This window comes from Bubalus kerabau, chromosome 1 (assembly GCF_029407905.1).
Source record: "Bubalus kerabau isolate K-KA32 ecotype Philippines breed swamp buffalo chromosome 1, PCC_UOA_SB_1v2, whole genome shotgun sequence".
Taxonomy (NCBI): domain Eukaryota; kingdom Metazoa; phylum Chordata; class Mammalia; order Artiodactyla; family Bovidae; genus Bubalus; species Bubalus kerabau.
The window spans coordinates 18,731,195-18,749,975 of record NC_073624.1 but is presented as its reverse complement, the minus strand read 5'-3'; the positions used below and the strand labels follow the sequence as shown (position 1 = coordinate 18,749,975).

General features: G+C 42.1%; 1 protein-coding gene across 1 annotated transcript in view; it reads left to right on the top strand.

Annotated features, from left to right (window-relative positions):
* LOC129620685 (antigen WC1.1-like) overlaps positions 1 to 18,781 on the top strand; it is a 113,543-nt gene that overhangs the window by 30,378 nt on the left and 64,384 nt on the right. Inside the window, exons 8-12 of the mRNA XM_055536720.1 lie at positions 4,041 to 4,355; positions 8,136 to 8,444; positions 8,538 to 8,846; positions 17,550 to 17,642; positions 17,719 to 18,033. Coding sequence (XP_055392695.1) covers positions 4,041 to 4,355; positions 8,136 to 8,444; positions 8,538 to 8,846; positions 17,550 to 17,642; positions 17,719 to 18,033 — 1,341 coding nt within the window. The remainder of the gene's footprint in view (positions 1 to 4,040; positions 4,356 to 8,135; positions 8,445 to 8,537; positions 8,847 to 17,549; positions 17,643 to 17,718; positions 18,034 to 18,781) is intronic.

Here is an 18,781-nt window from a genome sequence, read left to right as displayed (position 1 = left end):
TTCCCTTCATTCATGGACCTAACATTCCAGGTTCCTAGGCAATATTGCTCTTTACACCATTGGACGTTGCTTCTATCACCAGTCACATCCACAAATGGGTGTTGTTTTTGCCTTGGCTCCCTACCTTCATTCTTTCTGGAGTTATTTCTCCACTGATCTCCAGTAACAAATTGGGCACCTACTGACCTGGGGAATTCATCTTTCAGTGTCCTATGTTTTTGCTTTTTCATACTGTTCATGGGGTTGTCAAGGCAAGAATACTGCAGTGGTTTGCCATTCCCTTCTCCAGTGGACCACATTTTGTCAGAACTCTCCACCATGACCTGTCCATCTTGGTTGGCCCTATACAGCATGGCTTAGTTTCACTGAGTTAGACAAGGCTGTGGTCCATGTGATCAGGTTGGCTAGTTTCTGTGATTGTGGTTTCAGTCTGTCTGCCCTCTGATGCCCTCTCAGCACTACTGTCAGTTAGTGTATCTTTTCTTAAAGTCTCCTTTCTGGGACATCAATAAAGTTACTCCAGTTTTCTTATAGTTAGTACATTTTTTTCCAGCATTTTACTTTCAACCTTTCTTTGTTTTCATAATATAAGGTGATCGTTTTGCAAGTAACATTTGCATCAGTTTTGTTTTATCTTAATCCATTCACTGTAAATGCAATTACTGATATTGATGTATTGGTATCTGCCATTTGCTTTTAATTGATCCACATGCTTTATGTTCCTTTCTCTCTCTCTTTTTTTTCTTCCTTTCGTATTAAATAAATCTGCTATGATTTCAGGTTTTCCTTTTTCATTTTGATTTTCAACAGCTTTACTAGGAGTGGGGGTTTTCATACTCTTGTTTATATTAAAAGAAATTCTCTATTATTATATGTTCAACTATGACTTCTGCAGTTCTGTCTCTCAGTCTGTGTATCTCTTCTCCCTCTCCTACTCTTTATTTTCCTTCTCATCTCTCATCTTTAGGACTCCTCTAAATCACTATATTCTAAGTTCTATCTAAAATTTGTTTGACTTATTCATTCACTTTTTAATCCTGGACATTTTATTTTAGGTTGGCGATGGTTCCATTGCTATTTTTATTTGTTTATGATTTTTGTTAATTTTTTCATTTTTTTACCTGTATATTCTCCCCTTCTCTCTTTTCCCCTAAATACACTGATCGTAGTTAAAATCCTTATTCATTTCTATCATGTGTGTCTCTGCATTCTCTTATCTCTTTTTTTCACTTTGGTCATTTGTTATGTTATCCTAACTTGTCAAATGTCATGTCATGTTTTATTGAATGCTATTAATTATATATGAAAAAGTAAGATACTCCTGATACATTTTCTAATACCTGAAAGGATTTACCCTTTGATTTGCTAGGCAGATAGGGGGAAGGGGTGTATATCACTCAAACATCTAAATATAACCTAAAACTGAGCTGTAATAAGTGTGGGTTGCAGTTTTGGTAGCACCCAGTCCACCTCTGATTTTTCTGTCCCTATGACAGGGGCTTTCAGAGATTTCAGTTCAGAGCCTGGATTCTTTGGTCGCTCAGCACCCAAGAGAATGAGAAAGACTCTGCTTTCCAAGTCTTTTTATGTAGTTCTTTAGCCTCCTGTTCTTCACAGCTTATATACTGGGCAGATATTTGAGGAGAAAACGTGCTGTGTGAGAGAGGCTCTCAAGACTCTAGTTTTGTCTCTCCAGCACCAGGTAGCCCCCAAATTATGCTGCTTCCTGTCACAACAGTAGTCCTCTGCTTGCCCGAGCCCGGATTCTGAATCATTAAATTATGCAATGAATCAGCAAATTCCCAGAGAAAAAGAAGCTGTAGATCCTTGGCTAATATTGAAATAACCTCCACTCTTTAGAATTTTAGCATATTTAGTCCATGTTGTGTCAACAAATGTTGAATACATTTCAGTTCAGTTCATCCCTCAGTCATGTCCAACTCTTTGCGACCCCATGAATTGCAGCATGCCAGGCCTCCCTGTCCATCACCATCTCCCGGAGTTCACTCAAACTCACGTCCATCGAGTCAGTGATGCCATGCAGCCATTTCATCCTCTGCCATCCCCTTTTCCTCCTGCCTGAATGTCTCCCAGCATCAGAGTCTTTTCCAATGAGTCTACTCTTCGTATGAGGTGGCCAAAGTACTGGAGTTTCAGCTTTAGCATCATTCCTTCCAAACAACACCCAGGGCTGATCTCCTTTAGAATGGACTGGTTGGATCTCCTTGCAGTCCAAGGGACTCTCAAGAGTCTTCTCCAACACCACAGATCAAAAGCATCAATTCTTTGGCACTCAGCTTTCTTCACAGTCCAACTCTCACATCCATACATGACCACTGGAAAAACCATAGCCTTGACTAGACAGACCTTTGTTGGGAAAGTAACATTTACTGTTTCTTAAAAAACATTTTTCAGCTTTTTAAGCTGTGTCCAGCAAGACCCAGCAAAACACATTGGCCTGCTGTGAATTCCTCCATTCTCCATGGAAGTGGAAAATTTTAGGTTTAATTCTCTACTTCCTCATTTACTTAAAGTGCAACATTGATAGACATTCTTTAACCTTTCTTTACATCACTTTTATGTATAAAAGGAGAGGAGAGTACAGTGAGCTTGTTAATGTTATTTGTTCAAGGGCTTGCAGGAATGTGACTTATTTCTGCTCAGTTATAGAACTAGAAGATTTTGCTGGTGGCTCAGCTGTAAAGAATCCATCTGCAATGCTGGAGACACTGATTAGATCGCTGGGTCAGGCAGATCCCCTGGAGTAGGGCATGACAACCACTCCAGTATTCTTGCCTGGAGAATCCCATGGGCAGAGGAGCCTGGTGGGCTACAGTTTATAGGGTCTTAAAGAGTTGAACATGACTGAAATGACTAAGCAAACATACACACTATTTCCCCCTAAAGATCACATAACTCCAAAATTTGAATAACAGAGATTCTTGACACAAACTCCAAGGACGGATTATATTTTTTTGGAAGAAGAGGCAACATTCTTCTTATGGACTCTGTGGGAGAGGGAGAGGGTGGGAAGATTTGGGAGAATGGCATTGAAACATGTATACTATCATGTATGAAATGAGTCGCCAGTCCAGGTTCGATGCACGATACTGGATGCTTGGGGTTGGTGCACTGGGATGACCCAGAGGGACGGTATGGGGAGGGAGGAGGGAGGAGGGTTCAGGATGGGGAACACATGGATACCTGTGGCGGATTCATTTCGATATTTGGCAAAACCAATACAATATTGTAAAGTTAAAAAAAAAAAAAAAAAAAAGAAGCAACATTCTATGATTTCCAGTGGAATCTGGGCAGTGTCAATGTTCCTTGACATCATCTCTCAGGCAAAGTTGTTCAGTCTACTCAAAGAGATCACATTCTTTGAAAGTAAGTATCCAGATCTGAAGTCTGAAGCTTAGAACCACAAATGAAATATTCTGGGGTATACCAAGATATCACAGAATCCATTTGTTTTTCAGTTCTGAATGACTGTACCAAGGAGAAGGATTCTAATGGTAGAGGATTCATGATTGCTATCTGAGGCATCTGATAAGGCCAGTTCCTGACTCTACTCCCTTTAATCAACCCCTTTAACTCTTAGGTCAACGGCATCAAAATATGTGTGCTTTGAAAGGAATCCATCCAGCTGCCAGCTCATTCCTGAGACTCTGAAATCATTTAACTGCTCCGGTTAGAGAGACTCACATTTCCTGTAAATCTTTCTCTGATGCTGTGCAGAACTCTACAGATCAGAATGTTAACTCTGATAGGACCTTGTACCACCTTCTGTCTCAGACTACTCACTAGAGTGTTTTCAACTTAATACTTCCTGTTTTATTTTCTTCCTATTTTCCAACCTTATTATTCTCTTGCCACTGGTATAAAAAACCAGACCCAGCTGCTGCCCCATTGCAAAGACTCCGTGTCTGAACCAGCAGGGTCTGCAGCCTCAGAGGAGAGCGCCCCCTACTGCTCAAGTGGGGGTCCCACAGGACAGAAAACCCTTCCCAACCCCTGGTATCCCATTTCTCTCTGCTCAGACAGTAGACAGATCCGCCTGGTGGACGGAGGTGGTCGCTGCTCCGGAAGAGTGGAGATTCTTGACCAGGGCTCCTGGGGCACCATCTGTGATGACAGCTGGGACCTGGACGATGCCCGCGTGGTGTGCAGGCAGCTGGGCTGTGGAGAAGCCCTGGACGCCACTGTCTCTTCCTCTTTCGGGACGGGATCAGGGCCCATCTGGCTGGATGAAGTGAACTGCAGAGGAGAGGAGTCCCAGGTGTGGAGGTGCCCTACCTGGGGATGGCAGCAACACAACTGCGATCATCAAGAAGATGCAGGAGTCATCTGCTCAGGTATGGTCAGTTCTTTGTCCACAGGCTGAGAAAATGGAAAGTTCCAAGAAAGCTGGTGTCTGATCAGCAGGGCAGTGGGAGATAGGTGGGCTAGAGAGGACTGAGACGCTTACCCATCCTCCCTGAGTGCACTGTGGCTATGATTGATGAGCTTCATATACTTTCCTCTTATAAGTCTCTGCTATTCTTTTCATCTCCAGTGGACTTACCTGACGGTAAAATAGCTTTATTCATTCTCCCAATTAAAATAAATTCTCATAATTTTTTTCATAATTCACTTTTTGTAAGAGTGAAACATTTGCTAACTGCCACATACACATTCTCTTTGCACAGGGAGGCTATGAGAGGCAGGGACACAAATGAGGATGCACTTTCCTGGGTGGAGTTGTTTCTGTACAAACAATATGAGACATTATTTTGCACTAAGCTAGTAGGAGTGGAGGTTACTCTTACTATAGAAGGATATCATTTACATATATAGAGATGATCCCTAAAGGGATATTATTTAACAAATCAGAGATTCTTATGGATTTGTGGCAGATTTCAAGTTTCCTTTGTAAATTTAGATGTAAATGTTCATAGTTCTTTGATGGTAGAACTAGAGAACTGTGAATGAAATGTTCTGAGTCTTATATTCTTTCATTGTTACTAGAAAAGTCTCTTTCCCCAATTTTTCCTTTAAGATATCTGTATAAATGCAAACTTTGGAGGAACACTTAGCCATACACTGGCAAGTCAAAGGTGGAGGTAATAAAACATGAATTTCTGTGTTTTATGATAAAAGATTATGTAGTTTATATTTGATGATTTCAGTGATATAAGAGACTTGTGTTTGGGGGCTTATTTGGAGCAAGAGGACAAATGTAATTTTTGAAGAAGGTGGAACAGGTTTTATAGTAGCTGGGAAGAAGGGGAATGGCAATGGGAGCTGATGAAGGCAACTGTGAGGTTCTCTGAACAGCACTGAAAGTCCAGGTGTGGTGTGGAAGATGCTATGTGTGCCTAAGGACACAAGATGTCTACGCAGCAAGAGACCAGACAAGGATATGTCTTAATTATATTTAATATCTTTACTCATTCACATCAGTTCAGTTCAGTTCAGTCGCTCAGTCATGTCCGACTCTTTGCGACCCCATGAATTGCAGCACGCCAGGCCTCTCTGTGCATCACCAACTCCTGGAATTCACTCAAACTCACGTCCATCGAGTTGGTGATGCCATCCAGCCATCTCATCCTCTGTCGTCCCCTTCTTCTCCTGCCAATCCCTCCCAGCACCAGAGTCTTTTCCAATGAGTCAACTCTTTACATGAGGTGGCCAAAGTACTGGAGTTTCAGTTTTAGCATCATTCCTTCCAAAGAACACCCAGAGCTGATCTCCTTTAGAATGGACTGGTTGGTTCTCCTTGCAGTCCAAGGGACTCTCAAGTGTCTTCTCCAACACCACAGTTCAAAAGCATCAATTCTTTGGCGCTCAGCTTTCTTAATACACATCCATACACGACTACTGGAAAAACCATAGCCTTGACTAGATGGACCTTTGTTGGCAAAGTTATGTCTCTGCTTTTGAATATGCTATCTTGTATGAGTGGTCAAGCTAATCCTTCAGTTCTTTAATTTCTGCAGTGCCTTTTCTGTTCTCTCCTGCTCTCTATGCTTCTGCTGCTGCTGCTAAGTTGCTTCAGTCATCTCTGACTCTGTGTGACCCCACCAGGCTCCGCCGTCCCTGGGATTCTCCAGGCAAGAACACTGGAGTGGGTTGCCATTGCTTTCTCCACCTGCTCTCTATAGTAGATTTTTATTCTGTTACATCATTCTTTTTGAGGCTTCAAAGTTCACAAACTTATGCAATCAGAGTCTTTCATCAGAACAAATTCCACCATGTACATAAATAATTATGAGCACACTCAGAAACCAGGAAAATTATTTAAAAAGTTGTTCTTTATGATGTGCAGGTTTTCCCCTATTGGATTACCTTTTCTCTGTCCAAAATATGGGCTCTGAAGGATGAAATCATTATCATCAGTCTTTTCTTTGGTCTGTCTCTCATATGTCATCCACTCCCTGTTTAACCTGCCACTCATTCCACCTCATTCCCTACAGGAGTTATCTCCTTTTGGAATCTCCTTTCCATTTATTTGTAGCTCTTAAGCTTTTTTTTTTCTTTTCTTTTCTGCTTTGGGAGAAATGGGAAAGGGTAGCAGGGTTAGGTGGCAAATGGGAGGAGCACAGGGGATAAAAAGTGTTAAAATCTCGTTGAACGAGTCTTTTTCACCCCCAAATCTTTCTATGTTTCATTCCTATTGAGGCTTTTGCAGTTTAGAAATCTCTAAAGTATATATTAAAAGACACTTACTCCTTGGAGGGAAAGTAACCTTCCTAGACAGCAACCTAGTAACCAACCTAGATAGCATATTAAAAAGCAGAGATATTACTTTGTCAACAAAGTTCCACCTAGTCAAGGCTGTGGTTTTTCCAGTGGTCATGTATGGATGTAAGAGTTGGACTGTGAAGAAAGCTGAGCGCTGAAAAATTGATGCTTTTGAACTGTGGTGCTGGAGAAGACTTTTGTGAGTCCCTTGGACACACCAGTCCTGGGTGTTCATCGGAAAGACTGATGCTGAGGCTGAAACTCCAATACGTTGGCCACCTCATTCGAAGAGTTGACTCATTGGAAAAGACCCTGATGCTGGGAGGGATTGAGGGCAGGAGGAGAAGGGGATGACAGAGGATGAGATGGCTGTATGGCATCACTGACTCGATGCACACGAATTTGGGTGAACTCAGGGAGTTGGTGATGGACAGTGAGGCCTGGCGTGCTGTGATTCGTGGGGTCACAAAGAGTCGGACACGACTGAGCGACTGAAGTGAACTGAACTGAACTGAACTGAAAGCATACATGGGTTGTTTGCTGTCTGCTCTCTTCCTCTCATTCTCCTTTTTTATACCTTGCTGGCTTCTTATCTCAGAAATCCAAATAGGAAAGGCATATGCAGTTAGCATATAGATAAGGTTAGAATACATTAAATTATCATTACTCTTTCACATTTGCTGAGAATCTCATATCTAGTATGAAGTAATCAACTAACTCAATTCTCTTGCATAATCCCACTGAGACCTCACTTTCTCCCAGGTGTCTTGATAAATCCTAGGTTTTTAAGAAAGATGGCTAGGACCATTCCCTCCCTCTCCTATGACTCTCTGAGCTTTTGTCATTTCTAAACTTACCTGTGGACAACTTCTTTCACAATTAGATTATAATACCTGCACTCAGATCCAGCCTGTGTGATATTCCCTGTCTTCAGTGACTTGAATATTGGCTCTGAGAGAATACTGGCCAGAAGTTTAGCCCCAGAAATCTCAGGATGGTCCTCTAAACTTCTAAACTTCTCTGGCTCTTAGGCCTGTAAGCTCTTGAACCCCATGGACCTTTTTCACTCTCACTTCAGCTCTGCACCCACGTTTGAATGACTACCACTGTGCAGTTTCTTTGGGCACTGTAGTTTCCATGCCCCAGATAGGAATTAACGTTCCTAACCAATATGTATTCTCAGGATTCAGCCATTCCAAACTGATTCTTCAATCCTTCTGGATATCTCTTCAGAAACTTGCTCATGAAAATGCAGTTTGACAATGACAGTCAAATTCTCTCTTCTTATCCCCTCTTATTCCACTGTTGGAAAGAAAAACTTTCACACCATCTCATGCCTGTGAATGTTGTTTCCAATTGTCAAGCCAGGTTCATGAACACTCACTGCGTTTGTTGTTCTTTGTTTCTCTTAGGATTTGTCCGTCTGGCTGGAGGGGTTGGACCCTGCTCAGGGCGAGTAGAAGTGCGTTCTGGAGAAGCCTGGACCCCAGTGTCTGATGGAAACTTCACACTCCCCACTGCCCAGGTCATCTGTGCAGAGCTGGGATGTGGCAAGGCTGTGTCTGTCCTGGGACATGTGCCATTCAGAGAGTCCGATGGCCAGGTCTGGGCTGAAGAGTTCAGGTGTGAGGGGGAGGAGCCTGAGCTCTGGTCCTGCCCCAGAGTGCCCTGTCCAGGGGGCACATGTCACCCCAGTGGAGCTGCTCAGGTTGTCTGTTCAGGTGAGATGCACATCAGGACTTAACCTCTGTGTACACTCAGTTCAAGGTAAAAAAGAAATCTGATTGTGCTGAAATCCTGTCTTTTTCTATCAGTGTACACAGAAGTCCGGCTCATGAAAAATGGCACCTCTCAGTGTGAGGGGCAGGTGGAGATGAATATTTCTGGACATTGGAGAGCTCTCTGTGCCTCCCACTGGAGTCTGGCCAATGCCAATGTTGTCTGTCGTCAGCTCGGCTGTGGAGTCGCCATCTCCACCCCAAATGGAACAGAAGGAAGTGATCAACTCTGGAAAGCCCGATTTCACTGCTCAGGGACTGAGTCCTTCCTGTGGAAATGCCCTGTGACTACCCTGGGTGTTCCTGACTGTTCCCATGGCAACACGGCCTCTGTGATCTGCTCAGGTAAGACAGGGAAGGGCTACTATACTTAGGATGCTCCTGGGGTGAAATTTCCCCAAAGCAGAGAGTAAGGGAAAACAGGCTTAGAAAGGAAGATATTCTGTAGTGAAATTATTGAACTCAGGTTTCAACTGCTCATTACTCAAGAATCCAATCCTGAGAGATTAGCATGGGGTAAAATTAAAGATAGCTTTTTTGAGAAAACCAGCAGTTCTGGGGAGACAGAGGACTAATGTACCAAAGAACCAGCTCCCCCTTGCTGATCAGGGACAAGAGTTTTTAAATGGGAATTTCAGGAGTGCACAGGTGGAGGTAGGGGAGAGGTTACTGCAGAATAGCACAGCTAGCCCCGACAGTCATCTTGAAATAGGTCTGATCAGTGTCACCTTTATTATTTGAAATACAGTTAATCATCAGTTCTAGTGTTGGTTTGTTCCCACTTCCTTGAGGCCAATTATTGGAATTGTGTAAGATGAAGAAGGGCTTCCCTGTTGACTCAGATGGTAAGGAATCTGCTTACAATGGAAGAGACTCAGGTTTTATCCCTGGGGTGGGAAGATCCTCTGGAGAAGGAAATGGCACCCCACTAGTCTGGTCATCATGTAATTTACTTCTACCTCCTGGTTGGGATTTCAGCATCTGCAAAACAGCTCAAAGGATATGGCTCAGAATGTTAGCTATAGCCCATGAGGAGGAACTAAAAATCCTTGACTTTGTTTAGGGCTAAACTATTATTATTTTATCCTATTTGACTGTTTTCCTTTGTTTCTGAAAAAATTTTCATTTCTGTGATTAGATTTATTCTTTGGCTAAGGCTTTTCTACAGACAGAAGCAGGTGCAGGACATGAGGGTGGTCTGTCCTGAGAAGGCTCCGTAAGGTCCTGCTCCATAACCTTCTCATTGTTCACTCATTTTTTCAGGGGAAAGAAGTGCTAAGAAGTGCTATGTCAGGGAAAGAAATGCTTAGATGAATAATATTTTTATGAAACATTATTATTTAAGGACAATAATAGAGAACAAAGTACAAACAATAAGTGTATACCTAGATCATGTTCCCCAACCCAGCTCTACAAAGAGAACATTCACAGCACCACAGAGTCACTATCGCCTCCCAATAGCTGTGTCCTCCTCCTCTCCAGGGAAGACTGCTTACCTAAGACTTGTACTGCCATAGAATATTTTCCCAGTTTTTGAACTTTATGTATAACCATACAGAATGTTTTCTTTCGTGTCTAATTTCTCACTCCTGATGTTGTTTATGGCAACATTGTATTCAATTTTATTACTATAGAGTATTCCTTTGAATGATCACATGACCATGCATTGATCCATTCAACTAGTGGCAGAAATTTGAGTTTGTTGCCAGGTTTTGACTATTACAAATACAGTGGTGCAAGTTACCATGATGATGACTTTTGGAATAAATATTTATTATGTTTTTTGTGTGTTTAATTCTGTCTTATATTTTAATTTTCTTAATGGTATGGTGTACTTCAATGAGTCAAGTTACTAATCTTAAGTGAATTCATTCACCTTTTTTACTGTACATGTAGTGCTCCTTCAGTCAGTCAGTTCAGTTCAGTCACTCAGTCATGTCCGACTCTTTGCAATCCCATGGACTGCAGCACATCAAACTTCCCTGTCCTTCATCATCTCCGGCAGCTTGCTCAAGCTCATATCAATTGAGTTGGTGATACCACCCAATCATGTCATCCTCTGTCATCTCCTTCTCCTGCCTTCAGTATTTTTCAGCATCAGGGTCTTTTCCAATGAGTCAGTTCTTCCCATCATGTGGCCAAAGTATTAGAGCTTCAACCTCAGCATCAGTCCTTCCAATGAATATTCAGCACTGATTTCCTTTAGGATTGACTGGTTTAATATCCTTGAAGTCCAAGGGACTCTCAAAAGTCTTCTCCAACACCACAGTTCACAAACATCAATTCTTCAGTGCTCAGCTTTCTTTATGGTCCAACTCTCACATCCATACATGACTACTGGAAAAACTATAGCTTTGTTGGACCTTTGTCGGCAAAGTAACATCTCTGCTTTTTAATATGCTATCTAGGTTTGTCATAGCTTTTCTCCCAAGGAGCAAGTATCTTTTAATTTCATGGCTGCAGTCACCATTTGCCATGATTTTAGAGTCCAAGAAAATAAAGTCTGTCACTGTTTTCATTGTTTCCCCATCTATTTGCCATGAAGTGATGGGACCAGATGCCATGATCTTCCTTTTCTGAACGTTGAGTTTTAAGCCAACATTTTCACTCACCTCTTTCACCTTCATCAAGAGGCTCTTTAGTTCCTCTTCACTTTCTGCCATAAGGGTGGTGTCATCTGCATATCTGAGGTTATTGATATGTTTCCCAGCAATCTTGACTCCAGCTTGTGCTTCATCCATCCTGGCATTTCGCATGACGTGTTCTGCATAGAAGTTAAATAATCAGGGTGACGATATACAGGCTTGACGTACTCCTGTCTCGATTTTGAACCAGTCCTTTGTTCCAGTCCATAGAGCTCCTTATATCCTTCTAGAAAGAACTTTGTCCACTCCAAAATCACAAAAATGTTTTCTGAGAGTATCTCACAGAAGTGTAATTACTTTTATTTTGCATGTAATCATACAGTGCCTCTAGGACTGATAACTGTGTAGGATGAGGGTCAAGTGTCATGTTTTCATATGGGCATACAGTTGACTGAAAATATTTTTCTGGAAAGACTATTCCCTACTGCAGTGCCACCTTTGTGATAAACAAAAGGGCACATATGTCTGAGTAGTTCTTTTAGACTTTCTATTCTATTCCACTGTGTCATTTGTCTATCCTTCAGCTGTACCACATTTTCTTAATTATTGTAATTTTATAGTAAATCTTGAACCTTCCCTGGTTGCTGAGATGGTAAAGAATCTGTCTGCAAGGTGGGAGACCTGGGTTTGATCCCTGGGTTGGGAAGATCCCCTGGAGAAGTGCATGGCAACCCACTCCAGTATTCTTGCCTGGGGAGTCCCCATGGAGAGAGGAGCTTGTTGGGCTATAGTCCACTGGGTCACAAAGAATCGGAAATGACTGAGTGACTAAAAACACAGAGTACGTCTGGGTAACTTTAATTTAAAGAAGTTATGTTGTTGCTGTTCTTCCTAACTGCCTTGGTCATTCTTGGTTTTTGTATTTTGTATACATTTTTGAGCTGAAGCTCGGATACTCTGCCACCTTATGTGAAGAGCTGACTCATTAGAAAAGACCCTGATGCTTGGAAGGATTGAAGGCAGGAGGAGAAGAGGACAACAGAAGATGAGATAGTTGGATGGCATCACTGACTCAATGGACATGAGTTTGGGTAAACTCTGGGAGTTGGTGATGGATAGGGAAGCCTGGCGTGCTGCAGTCCATGGGGTTGCAAAGAGTCAGACATGACTGAGTGACTGAACGACAACATAAATTTTGAATCATCTTGTCATGTTTCACACACACAAAAGCATCAGGGAATTTTATTGAGGTTAGCTTTAATCTGTATATAAATTTGAGAATGATTTATTTTGACAACATTGAGTTTCCCAAATCATTGGCAAAATATATATCCCTTCATTCAGTTCGGTCTTGAATTTCTCTCAGATGTTTTGCATGTCTTTACCTAGGTTTTCTCCTAGGCATTTTATGGGTTTGATGTTACTAGTATTTCCTTTAGTGAAGGTTTTCTAGGAGTGAATTCTCTCTGAACTTTATCTGGATTCCCCAAATGTTAGGTTAGTATTTTGCTTTAATCCTTCTTTCTTTTCTCTCCCTCTCTCTCTCACTCTAGTTTTCTCTGTCTTGCTCTAGTTTTCCCTCTCTCTCCTCCTTTGTCCCTCTCCTGCCCCATTTCCCCCCTGAGTATGTAAAATCTTTCTGGATTAAGTTGCAGATAGGATGCTCCTTTATCCCTCCATCTCCCCAACAAAAAAAATACTTCAGGGAATTTCCTTACATAACTACAGTACAATCAAACCTTTAGAGATATAAGCCCCAGATAACATCTAAGTGCAACCACATGAAAGACCCCAAAGATAGAACTGCCAAGTTGAGTCTTTCCCAAATTACTGACCAGGAAATTATGATCAAAATTAAAAAAAAAATTCCTTCAACTGCTAAGTTTGGGGGGAAACTTTGTTATACAGTATTGTTAACCAGGCACTTACCATGTAACTAGCTTTTGTATATAGAGGAATATTTATCCTCTCATCTTCCATTTTACTATTTCTACTTTATATTGATCTAATGTGCTATAGACTCATTCTCTAGTTCTTAATTTCAGCTGTTAACTTTTTCACTGTAGAATTTTCATTTATTTTTGTTATCATTTCTCTGCCAAGACACACATCTTGTTAATTAATTCTTTGAGGACTTTAATCATGGCATTTAAATTCTCTGTCAGACTATAAAACTCTTAGAGGAAAACATAGGCAGAAGATTCTTTGACATAAATTGCAACAAGATCTTTTTTGACCAACCTTCTAGAGTAAAGAAAATAAAAAAAAAAAAAAACAAATAAGACCTAATTAAACTTAAAAGGTTTTGCATAGCAAAGGAAACCATAAACAGAACAAAAAGACAACTGTTAGAATGGGAGAAAATATTTGCAACTAAAATGAAACAACTAACAGGCGACTAATCTTCAAAATGCACAAACAACTCAATATCAACAAACCAAACAACCCAATTGAAAAATGGGAAAAAGACCTAAACAGACATTTCTCCAGACATACAGATGGCTAACAAGTACATGAAAAGATGTTCAACATCACTAATTACTAGAGAGATGCAAAACTGCAGTCAGGTATTACTTCACACCAGTCAGAATGTCTATCATTAAAAAAATCTACGAACAATAAATGCTGGAGAGAATGTGCAGAAAAGGGAATCCTCCTACATATGGGTATGTAAATTGGCACAACTACTATGGAGAACAGTATGGAGGTTCCTCAAAAAACTAAAAATAGAACTATCGTATGACTCAGCAATCCCACTCCTGGGCACATACCTGGAGAGAATCACCATTCAAAAAGACACATTCATCCTAATGTTCACTGCAGCACTATTTACAACATCCAGGACACAGAAGCAACCTAAATGTCCTCACAGGAGGAATGGATAGAGAAGAAGTTGTACATATATAAAATGGAATATTACTCAGCCATAAAAGAATAAAGTTGTGAAATTTGCAGAAACATGGATAGACCTAGAGATTGTTATGTTCGGTTTAGTTCAGTTCAGTCCCTCGTCATGTCCGACTCTTTGCGACCCCATTGACTGTAGCACAAGGGGGCTCCCTGTCCATCACCAACTCCCAGAGATTACTCAAACTCGTGTTCACTGAGTTGGTGATGCCATCCAACCAACTTATCCTCTGTCGTCCCCTTCACCTCTCGCCTTCAGTCTTTCCCGGCATCAGGGTCTTTTCAAATGAGTCAGTTCTTCACATCATCAGGTGGCCAAAGTACTGGAGCTTCAGCTTCAGCATCAGTCCTTCCAATGAACATTCCGGACTGATTTCATTTAGGATGGACTGGTTGGATCTCCTTGCAGTGCAAGGGACTCTCAAGAGTCTTCTCCAACACCACAGTTCAAAAGCATCAATTCTTTGGTGCTCAGCTTTCTTTATAGTCCAACTCATATCCATACATGACTATTGGAAAAACCATAGCCTTGACTAGATAGATCTTTGTTGGCAAAGTAATGTCTCTGCTTTTTAATATGCTGTCTAGGTTGGTCATAACTTTTCTTCCAAGGAGTAAGCATCTTTTAATTTCATGACTGCAGTCACCATCTACAGTGATTTTGGAGCTCAAAAAAATAAAGTCAGCCACTGTTTCCACTGTTTTCCCATCTATTTGCCATGAAGTGATGGGACTGGATGCCATGATGTTTGTTTTCTGAATGTTGAATTTTAAGCCAACTTTTTCACTCTCCTCTTTCACTTTCACCAAGAGGCTCTTTAGTTCCTCTTCACTTTCTGCCATAAGGGTGATTCATCTCCATATCTGAGGTTACTGATATTTCTCCCAGCAATCTTGATTCCAGCTTGTGCTTCATTCAGCCCAGCGTTTCTCATGATGTACTCTGCATATAAGTTAAATAAGCAGGGTGACAATATACAGCCTTGACGTACTCCTTTTCCTGTTTGGAGACAGTGTGTTGTTCCATGTCCAGTTCTAAATGTTGCTTCCTGACCTGCATACAGATTTCACAAGAGGCAAGTCACATGGTCTGGTATTCCCAGCTCTTTTAGAATTTTCCACAGTTTATTGTAATGCACACAGTCAAAGGCTTTGGCATAGCCAATAAAGCAGAAATAGATGTTTTTCTGGAACTCTCTTGCTTTTTCCATGATCCAGTGGATGTTGGCAATTTGATCTCTGGTTCCTCTGCCTTTTCTAAAACCAGCTTGAACATCTGGAAGTTCACGGTTCACGTGTTGTTGAAGCCTGGCTTGGAGAATTTTGAGCATTACTTTGCTAGTGAGATGAGTGCAATTGTGTGGTAGTTTGGGCATTCTTTGGCATTGTCTTTCTTTGGGATTGGAATGAAAAGTGACTTTTTCCAGTCCTGTGGCCACTGCTGAGTTTTCCAAATTTGCTGGCATATTGAATGCAGCACTTTCACAGCATCATCTTTTAGGATTTGAAATAGGATTGTTATGTAGAATGAAGTAAATCAGAAAGAGAAAAACAAATATGGTATAACATCACTTATATGTGGAATCTAGAAAAAATGGTAGTGACGAACTTACTGCAAAGCAGAAGTAGAGACATCAACCTAGAGAACATCACATGGATACTAAGAGGGGAAATGAAGAGTGGGATGAATTGGGACATTGAGATTGACATATATGACATATAGACACTATTGATGTGCTGTGCTGTGCGCTTAGTCGTATCCGACTCTTTGCAACCCCATGGACTGTAGCCTGCCAGGCTCCTCTGTCCATGGGGATTCTCCGGGAAAGAATTGTGGAGTGGGTTGCCATACCCTCCTCCAGGGGATCTTCCCAACCCAAGGCTCTCTTGCATTGCAGGCGGATTCTTTACTGCCTCAGCCACCAGACTCAGAAGCCCTACACTATTGATACTAAGTATAAAATAGATATTGCCTGGAGAATCCCATAGACATGGAGCCTGATGGGCTACAATCCATAGTGTCACAGAGTCAGACATGACTGAAGTGACTTAGCATGCACACACACATAAATTTTGCCAACAAAGGTCTATCTAGTTAAGGCTATGGTTTTTCCAGTGGTCATGTATGGATGTGAGAGTTGGACTATAAAGAAAGCTGAGCACCAAAGAATTGATGCTTTTGAACTGTGGTGTTGGAGAAGACGCTTGAGAGTCCCTTGGAGTGCAAAGAGATCCAACCAGTCCATCCTAAAGGAAATCAGTCCTGGGTGTTCACTGGAAGGACTGATGTTGAAGCTGAAGCTCCAATACTTTGGCCTCCTGATGCGAAGAGCTGACTCATTGGTAAAGACACTGATGCTGGGAAAGATTGAGGGCAGGAGGAGAAGGGGATGACAGAAGATGAGATGGTTGGATGGCATCATCGACTTGATGGACATGGGTTTGGGTGGACTCCGGGAGTTGGTGATAGACAGGGAGGCCTGGCATGCTGTGATGCATGGGGTCACAAAGAGTCAGACACTACTGAGCTACTGAACTGAACACATAAAATAGATAAATAATAACCTATTGTATAGCACAGGGAACTCTACTCAGTGCTCTGTGGTGATGTAAATAGGAAGTAAATCCAAGAAAGAGGGGATATCTATCTATCTATCTATCTATCTTGTTGTTTGGTTGCTGAGTTGCGTCTGACTCTTTTGTGACCTCATGGACTGTAGCCCAAGACACTCCTTTGTCCATAGGATTTCCCAGGCAAGAATACTGGAGTGGGTTGCCATTTCTTTCCCCAGAGGATCTTCCCAACTAGGGATGGAACCCCAGTCTCCTATTTGGCAGGCAGATTTTTTTTTTTTTAACCACTGAGTCACCTAGGAAACCCTTACATGTATATATAACATATTGAATTTGCTGTACAGCAGAAGCATCCACAACGTTGTAAGGCAATTATGCGCAAATAAAAATTAATAAAAATAAAATAAACTCTCTGTCAGGTAACTTTAAGAGCCAAATACCCTGGGAAAATTTTTTAATGTTTCTTTTTCCTCTTGTTTTCCATGAGATCTCTTTTATATAAGTGTTTTAAAAAATCACAAACATTGTAGATAAAAAATTGTACAAAGCCTTCAGAAAGGATTTTGTTTTGCTTCTTCTATTTAGGGGTAGATTAAGGATAGAGCAACTTATTTAACTCATTCTTAGGGCAAAGCTTGACTTAAAACAGGAATCATGGCATTGTCAGGACCAGGGCTGTTCATAGAGAAAGGGAACACTAAGATTATGGTAACTTTACTGGTATGTTACAGCTTTCATCTCAGCTCCATCACTAGATCATTATTATTATTATTATTATTTTATTTTGAATTTTTTACTTTGTATTGGGTTTAGCCGATTAACAATGTTGTTACTGTTTCAGGTGAACAGGCAGGGACTCAGCCATACATATACATGTACCCATTTCCCCACAAACTCCCCTCCCCTCCTAAAAATTATTTTGCTTAACTGAGTTTCCTGTTCTTCAACCCTCCCAACCCTCTAATCATCGCTCTTTTTTCAGGAAATCACACCCAGGTGCTGCCCCAGTGCAATGACTCTGTGTCTGAACAAGCAGGGTCTGCAGCCTCAGAGGAGAGCGCCCCCTACTGCTCAGGTGAGGGTCCCGCAGGACAGAAGATCCTATTCACCCCCCAGGTCAAGGCCTCATTGTCCCATTTCTCTCTCCTCAGACAGTAGACAGCTCCGCCTGGTGGATGGGGGCGGTCCCTGCGCCGGGAGAGTGGAGATCCTTGACCAGGGCTCCTGGGGCACCATCTGTGATGACGGCTGGGACCTGGAGGATGCCCGCGTGGTGTGCAGGCAGCTGGGCTGTGGAGAAGCCCTCAATGCCACGGGGTCTGCTCACTTTGGGGCAGGATCAGGACCCATCTGGCTGGACGACCTGAACTGCACAGGAAAGGAGTCCCACGTTTGGAGGTGCCCTTCCCGGGGCTGGGGGCGGCACGACTGCAGACACAAAGAGGACGCCGGAGTCATCTGCTCAGGTCAGCACTCCACACTGTCCACAGGCTAGGGGAGGGGAGTGCCCAGGAGGACGGGGGTCTGATCCCTGAGGGAGAGATGCTGAAAGCATCAGAGAAGGAGGCTTCCTCCCATGAAGGCTGTCTTTCCAGCAGACGTGAAGATGAGGTGCTTTCACTGCCTCCTGCAGCAGCTGAGATTCTGGTCCTTTCTCCTCAGTAGTGTTTGCTGGCAGAGCCTTTTCTCAGTTTTCCTTGAAATCAGGGCTCACTCTTCTGGTACATATGGTAGAGAAGTCTTAAAGCCAAGGTGCTAGTTTTTTTTGTTTTGTAACAAACCACCACATAGTTAATGGTTTAAAACAACACATTTACTTCCTTACACTTCTGTAGCTTAGATGTCCAGCAGGAATCTCACAGGATGGGGACTAAGGTTTCAGTAGGGTCACATCACCTCTGAGCCTCTGGGAAAGAATCTGTTTCTTGTCTTTTCAAGCTTCTAAAAACTGCCTGCCTGCCTTCGGTCATAACCCCCTTCTGTTCATCATCAGACCAGCAACGCTCCACCTCTCTAACTGTTATACACATTCACATCTCCCTCTAACCAGAACGAGGAAAAGTTTTCCACTCTAAAGGATAGTGAGTCTAAGATTGTGATTAGACTGTGCTCAGGTGGGAGAAGGCAATGGCAACCCACTCCAGTACTCTTGCCTGGAAAATCCCATGGATGGAGGAGCCTGGTAGGCTGCAGTCCATGGAGTCCCTAGGAGTC